Genomic DNA, 7,500 nt, shown 5'->3' on the forward strand with positions numbered 1-7,500 from the left:
TCCAGTCACATTTTCTTTTCCAGTTTACACATTTCACTGCAAGAGATAAAACTGCTCGTTGAGCAGCTTTATCGACGAAAACCTGTAATGAAAGGCAAAACAACCCCATTTAATGCAACAAACCCGCGACGTTTTCAGCTGACTTACTAAAACCTTTCAAAACAGTAATTAAATAATGTTCATAAAAGCTCAGTATATTTCCGTCCATTCTTGGCTTCGACAGCAAAGAAACACCATACTGTTCTGTGTTTTCGAGGACTTGTAGAGAAATTGTCCTTGCAAGAAAAACTGTGTTACGAGAATATGTTTTAGTTTGGAAGGATTTTCGCGGGATTCAAATTGTTCCGAGCAAGGATTCGCAATGCATTGGTTTCGTGACAACGAATCCGATTCAATAATTGAACCCGGTCTAACGCAAATTTACAATCTCCAAAATACGACAAAATCAAGGCAAATTTAATCGCTAGTCTTGCCGTCGACCCTATTTGAGTTTTTTTAAAATTGTTATTAATGAGAGTTATCTGGTGTATTGATTTCAATGAAGCTAAAGCCGTGGCCAAACTATCGAACAAAGTTGGATTCAACCCTCCAACTTTGCTCGAATCAACATTGTTTAACCGTTTGGCCACCCATATTGGATGATGTCCGTCCAACATTTTTTGTTCGATGAAGTGTTGGATGGAGTTTGCTTTTGGTAAAACATTGCGACCAACAATTCTGCTCGAGGCAACAATGTTGCAGTGTTTTGCCGCTCTTCCAACAAAGTTGTGTCCTGAATCGAGTCACGTTCGCGCTGCTAGCCAATTACGAATCGCTATTTTATTTTCAAGCCAAGGCTTCTAGCATTATTTGTAACAAAGATGGCGGACAAGGATCAACAGCCAGAAACCTTGGTCAGCGAATATGAAGCAAGGCCATGTCTTTGGGACACTTTTAGTCCCCTTAATCACTTTCGCTCTGTTTGGAGATTTCTGGTTCAATAGCGTTTACAATTTCTGCAAATTGTTCGAGCTCACTCTCGTTATCTCCTAAGCGCCGGTGTATCTTGCAGTAAAAATACCCTTTTCCACACGTTCTCTTAACCATTTTTGGTTTCAGCTCGTTTGAATCCATCATTTCCGTCCTCAAACAGCTCCAGTGGCACGCTACGAGCGATTTTCGTTTCAGTGTTAGCGCCATACTTATAAATTTAGCGCCAACTTGAACTTGAATGTTTCATCAAGCAATCTGGAGAGTGTTTTGCCACTACCTCAACATTTACATCCAACAATGTTGCATGTGGAATCCAACTTTGTTGGATAGTTTGGCCAGGGCTTAAGTGTTTAAATACACCTTCATTGACTTAGGCCCGTTTCAAACGTCGGACTTGACATGTGCCGAATCTAATAATGCAAATGAGAAAAATCTATTGTTTTCGCTCATTTGCATTAGACTCCGCACTTGTAAAGTTCGACGTTTGAAACGGGCCTTACTTTATGCTTTTGTTGCGTTCGACATTTGCATGGAAAAAATACAATATAGAATGCAACTTGCGCTGTCACTTAAATAGAATGATCATCGAATATTTTATCGAATTTTGTCAGCGAGATTTAAGCGTTTGACTTTAAATCGGAGTGACAGAAGCACACGAAAACCAAATGAAAATAGATAAAGGAATCACTTTTCTACATCGGCGAATTTTCATATCAAATTTCAATCCGATTTTATTTTTTTTTGTCTAGAAGTTTAACATTAAGCAAAAGATGAATCGGCACGTCTTTTCTCCTGTTTGTAGCAATAAATAACAGTAGCGATGTAGGAATGGTGAACGGTAAAAAGAACTGAGGATCATTACCTTGGAAAATGAAAATGGTTTCCTGTCAAGTGGACATAAGCACGGACTTCCTTGCCTAATATCAATGGCATAATTCAGTTCAGTATCAGAAAATTTGTTTCACCATTAAGCAAAGATAAAACACTAAAGCCTCGTCCATTTTTCTACACTGATCACTTCACACTTAAAAAAAAGAAAATTTACATCATAAAATTGGTTATTCGTAGGCTAGATCAGAGTTAATTAAGCGCTTCAAATACTCTACAAAGATGACTGAATTTTACAATGTAAACAACAAACTCTCTCGAATTTCTCCTCTTTCTGCTAGTGCAAGAATTGGAAACGAGGAAAGTTTTAAAAAAACACTAATTACCGTCGCTTTAACTCTTGCAAACAAGACTGGCAGAATCTGTGACCACAATCCTCAATTTGTACAGGATCTCTGAAAGCTAGCTGACATATGGGACATTCGTATTCTTGTGGCAGAGGCAGAACAAACTCTGCCTCGAATCCGCCAGTTTCTCGATCGACGCGATCGGCCATGTTACCACGATTTCGCTCGCTTAATATCGAGACAAAGCCATGTCTTAACAGCGAAAAACACAAAACGAATTTTCAGCGCTGTTCCTGCAGTGCCAAGTTCTTGACAGCTTGCTAACGACGACTGACGTTGGAGGAAAGCAATTACTTTAATCATATGCCAGCGACACATCTGCCTTGACACCAGCCGTTTCACACAGTCTCCAACGTCTCAACCGGCTTTGAGCCCAAGACAACTTGAAGAAGTTTACTATAGGAAAATTTGACATTTCAAGTTTATTATCTCGATATATTAAGTTCTCTTTGCATTGGAAAATATACCCGGGAAGCTGCCAAAAACCCGACTTTCCTTTCCGAAGCACAGTGTTAATTAAAATTTGCAACATTAAAGGACATGACAACCAACTCCTTCGGCAAGACCACTTTTCTAAGTTGAATTTCTTGAATTCTGTCAATATAATTCCCAAAAGAGTCTGAAAGAAGGACAGCTGAACTCACAAGTCAATTTTGACGTCGTCTTCTGGCAATAAAAAATTAAAGAATCTTTTAATCAAAATACGTTTAAAAATAGATACTAAGTTAATAGACCTTCATACACAATTTCTCACGCAGATTTAGCGAGTCAGTCGATTTTTCCACAAGCAAGAGTTTGCAAAAGTTATGAGAACGCAAAAAAAAGAAATATTTCAAACTATATTTCAACAATAAAAAGCACATGAAGAAATCAATATTGATAACCGTGTCAACTCATGAATTGAAAGATAATATTATAAATAGGTAGTTTCATATGCAAAGTTTCAAGATGTGTTTTCTCCGTAATGTGACATGTGAATTTCTTTCTTCAAAAGTACTAACCTCCACAGCGGTTTATTTCTTTTTGCCTTTTTAACGATTTGCTTGTTTTTGAAGAAAAATTGAAAAGCATGGGCGACGTGCAATGGAAAAACAAATAGCGGGAGGAAACACCTCCTCGGACACAATGCTTATGGAGAAGTACCGTCTTTATTTATTGACAGCAATAAGCCATGCAGAGAATTAATGGCTGACAAAATAAACAGTTCTCGTGACCAGAGGTTGCCCTACAAACCGTTTATGAGCAAAAAAGAAAAAAAAGCGTGACAATTTTATCCTGAAAGTTTTCGAATAGAATCAAAGTGTGTAGTTTCCGCTTCGCTATGAACTGAGCAAAATCAATGGGTGACAGAACTGCGCCTCAGATTGCCGCATTACGAGATGTTGTCATAAAACAGCGCTAAAACATTAAGCAGTTGACACTTTTCTGGGCAGATGACCAGTACTTGCTTCCCTTCGAGGACTTCCCGAAGTCCAAGACTCTCCAGATAATCTCTCGCCCGTGAAGGTCTTTTCCATAAATCCTCTAAAGGCTTTTCTCGCGGATTCAAAGTTTTCCAAGGCGAGCAGATGCAGCCCATCTGTGTGAAAAACTGAGAAAAGAGTCTTCGATTACATAGTTTTCATTTACTGCCTCGAACAGAAGGTTAACATCTGGCAGCCTTGTTCCCACAGCCTCTAAGGGAAGGAAAGAAGAGAAGCCCTCACCAGGAACAGTAAGACTTGCCATCAGTCGTCCTCACGAGTTTTGAAGCAGAATAGCAAAGCTTTTTTTACCGGCAAAGGAGGATGCCTGTTTTATGAGTCAATGAGTCTCACAGTCAATATAGCAATAATTTATTTATTATGCCTAAGCCTTCGTTTCAGTTATTAGGCCTAAGCACTCTCTGAAATTTTATTTTATGGTTTGGTTAACCTCACTAACTCGTTGACTCATAAATACTTAACACTTAATCACCACGAAGCAAGGTCTCAAAGCAGATGAGCCAGCGAGGAAGTCCCTAAAGGTCCCAGCGGGCCACATAAAGTAAGACGGGTAAGTACTTTACGTATCCCTTATTATAATATACGACGACGTTTCGACGTTGAGCCATCACTATCGTTTTGACTTGATAATAGAGTTAGCCCACCGTCCAAACGTCGTCGTTTTTAAAAAAATATTTATCGCAGTTTTTTATCGTCAAATGTTTTAAAAAAATTGCTTCTTTTTCGTAACAACCGTCTTTTCACGAACAAATTCGGTATGAATGGCGTGAGTGTTTAAGGAGCAGATTTAAAATTCAACGGCGGTGTTCATTTCCTCCACATAACCTCAAAATCAAATTTGGTCATTTCACGTCGATGTCAGAAAGAGACACCATCATTGCAGCGATAACATAATGAGATTTCCCAATTTATGGAGCCGAATTTTTTCCCCCAACAGCCGGCGCTCTCATTGGGTACTTCGAGGTCACATGGCATCTAACAATAAAACTTTTTCCCGCCAAAAGTCTCTGAGCGGGCAACAGTGCAAAATCTATGACGTCAGAGGGTAACAGTGCACTGTTACCCGCGAATGTCGACCGACGACCGCCGTTGTTGTTGCCATGGCACGTTTTTGTTTTTGTGCTATATAACAAAACACTTAATGACTGGTCCCTCGGGGAACAGTTCATTTTGTTTCCCTTGAATTTCAATGTTTCCCTCGGCTGCGCCTCGGGGAAACATTGAGATTCTCGGGAAACAAAATAAACTGTTTCCCTCGGGACCAGTCATTAAGTGTTTATTATTAATCAGGCACTTGCATAAATCACCGCCTTGCATTCACCGTGCACACTTGTTCACAGGTGCGCCAGGGACGGACTCTTGCGTACGATCCTGTAGGAAATTTACGAAATGGCCAAGGTCTCACCAACGAAACGTCACAAAACACCTAAATCAATTCATTGGTTCAATGCGCAAAGAAAACAGGACTGCACGTGCGGCAAGAATTGACCGCATTTAACATTTGGACGACAGCGTGAGCTACAACAGCAAATCAACCATTCTTTTACTTATATTTTGCGACTGTTCCTGTCAATCCAATTTTCACGGTACTTCGCCCATGTTGCACAACGCGAAGGAGATGAAATAATCGCGAAATACTTCAGATGACGAAAATCATATTTTGCTGTGATGTTATCTTTTCGTGAAACCGGAATACGCTCCGGCCATGCGAGCCCTAGCGGATCGTGTGCAACTTTAGCTTTATCTTTGCGAAGCCGTCGTGGTTTCTTACACTACAAGGGAGTTTAAGCTTGGTTTTCACTAGCGACGCAAGCATAAGCCCAAGCAACACACGCAAGCGCATTTACGTGTTGTTAACTAGTGTCTATTGTTCCAACAAAAGGCTTTAATGAACAACAAGCTACTGAGTTTGCGTATGATTCTTGTGCTTATTCTTGCGTCGCATTCTCCACCCCAGAGCTCTTCTCTTGACTGAGGGAGAGATGAGCTCTGGGGAACCCTGAAACAAAGTGTCTTCTCATTGGTTTTCGTGAAGAACAATCAAACGCGTCTCTAATTGGTGCATTCATGTTAGCACGAGGAGTGAGCAGGCGCCGTAAGGCTCAAATAGCCAATTTTTGGCTGTAAGAACCCTACGGGGCATTTTCTCCTACATAGAGTTTCCCAGAGCCTTGGATCGATCCAAGGCACTGGTGACGAGAATGCTTGCGTTGCTAGTGAAAAGCAGGCTTTCAGAAACGCAACCCCATCAAATCATAAAGGCCGGGACACACTAAGCGACATGTCTCTGCGACAAGTTGCTCCATGTATACTACATGCAAAACACGTCGCCGCGACACGACGCCTGTTCGGTGCACACGCAGTCATCTCGTATGAGGGGGAATGTGAGCTAGTTTTCTAATTCAATATGGCTGACCATAAGACGCTCTCTCATTGGTTCATTTATATTTTGTCGCAGCGACTTGTTGCCGGAAGTGTACACACGATGCGACAACGCTGCTTTCGCTAATCCCGGCCTTGGGGCGACAGCAACGATAACGTCACAAATTTGCATATTTAGTAGCAAAAACAATAGTTTTGCACGCCCTGCACGTGCGTTTTTCACTTATGTCCATTTCCTTGCCGTCATCAGCAAAACAACAACGTGAAACAGCCAAATTTGAGGTTTTATGAAGAAAGTCAGCACTTGACGATAAATTTTCATTTTTTCCCCCTAAATTACGTGTCATTTTTGAGGAACTACCACACCCTTGTCACATTAAAAAGGTTGAAATAGTCACGAAGTGATTGCCATAACGTGAATTTACATTTTGAGATGACGTTTTCGGTGCCGTCGCCGTTGTCGTTGCTCCCTAATAGGGAGCTTAAGGCGACGGCAACGAGAACGTCATCTCAAAATATAAATTTGCGTTATTTTAATCGCTTCGTGACTATTTCAACGTTTTTAATATGACAAGGGTGTGGTAATTCCTCAAAGATGACACCAGTCGGAACGGCACTCCATTTTAGGAGAGAAAATGAAAATTTATCCTCAAGTGCTGACGTTCTTCATAAAACCAAAAACTTGGCTATTTCACGTTGTTGTTTTGCTGACGACGGCAACGAAATGGACAAAAGTGAAAAACGCACGTGCAGGGCGTGCAAAGCTATTGTTTTTACCCACTAAATATGCAAATTCGTGACGTTCTCGTTGCCGTGGCCGTTGTCGTTGCTTAATATCATTGGTAAAAAGAGCAAAAATTATCGTGCTGCACGTGCAGCACGCATTTTCGGAAAAATTTCTGTAACAATGACGTGAAATCACCAAATTTGAGGTTTTGACGACAAACGTGAGCGAGGTTGACTAGCAGTAGAGTCATTTTCACAGAGTTATGACATTAGAGTTAGAGTTAAGTTTCCAAAATCCTGAATTCAAGATTCTGGAAGGCCTAAATCCTGAATTCAGAAATACAAAAAGTATCCTAACCATGCATAAAAGCTAACCTTAGGCCTAATTAGGCCTAAACAAAAGTTTTTAGGCCTACGGTTAGCTTTTATGAATGTTCGCTTCCCAAATCTTGAATTCTGGATTTTGGAAACTTAACTCTCAACTCTACGACATAAATCTATGAAAATAACTCTAAGAATAGCTGTCCCCAACGTGAGCATATAAAATATGATGCTTTTATTCTCTACTTTTACCTTGAAACCGCTCGTATCAGTTTCTTTTTGGAATACATCGTCCACATTGTGCGACGTCAACGAGATGAAATAATAGTGAAGGACTTACGATAGAGCAAAATTCTATTCTGAAGTGACGTTTTCTTTGA

General features: G+C 40.4%; 2 protein-coding genes across 2 annotated transcripts in view; both read right to left on the bottom strand.

Annotated features, from left to right (window-relative positions):
* Positions 1 to 2,624, bottom strand: part of LOC138045416 (TNF receptor-associated factor 4-like) — a 10,604-nt gene extending 7,980 nt beyond the window's left edge. Inside the window, exons 1-3 of the mRNA XM_068891925.1 lie at positions 2,187 to 2,624; positions 1,835 to 1,889; positions 1 to 82 (exon numbers count right to left, since the gene is read on the bottom strand). The exon at positions 1 to 82 is cut by the window's left edge and continues 23 nt beyond it. Coding sequence (XP_068748026.1) covers positions 1 to 82; positions 1,835 to 1,889; positions 2,187 to 2,356 — 307 coding nt within the window. The 5' untranslated portion in view covers positions 2,357 to 2,624. The remainder of the gene's footprint in view (positions 83 to 1,834; positions 1,890 to 2,186) is intronic.
* Positions 2,625 to 3,336: 712 nt separating this feature from the next.
* LOC138045408 (uncharacterized) overlaps positions 3,337 to 7,500 on the bottom strand; it is a 14,682-nt gene continuing 10,518 nt past the window's right edge. Inside the window, exon 6 of the mRNA XM_068891914.1 lies at positions 3,337 to 3,798. Within this exon, the coding sequence (XP_068748015.1) occupies positions 3,580 to 3,798 (219 nt within the window). The 3' untranslated portion in view covers positions 3,337 to 3,579. The remainder of the gene's footprint in view (positions 3,799 to 7,500) is intronic.

This window comes from Montipora capricornis, chromosome 1, assembly GCF_036669925.1.
Source record: "Montipora capricornis isolate CH-2021 chromosome 1, ASM3666992v2, whole genome shotgun sequence".
In the NCBI taxonomy this organism is placed as follows: domain Eukaryota; kingdom Metazoa; phylum Cnidaria; class Anthozoa; order Scleractinia; family Acroporidae; genus Montipora; species Montipora capricornis.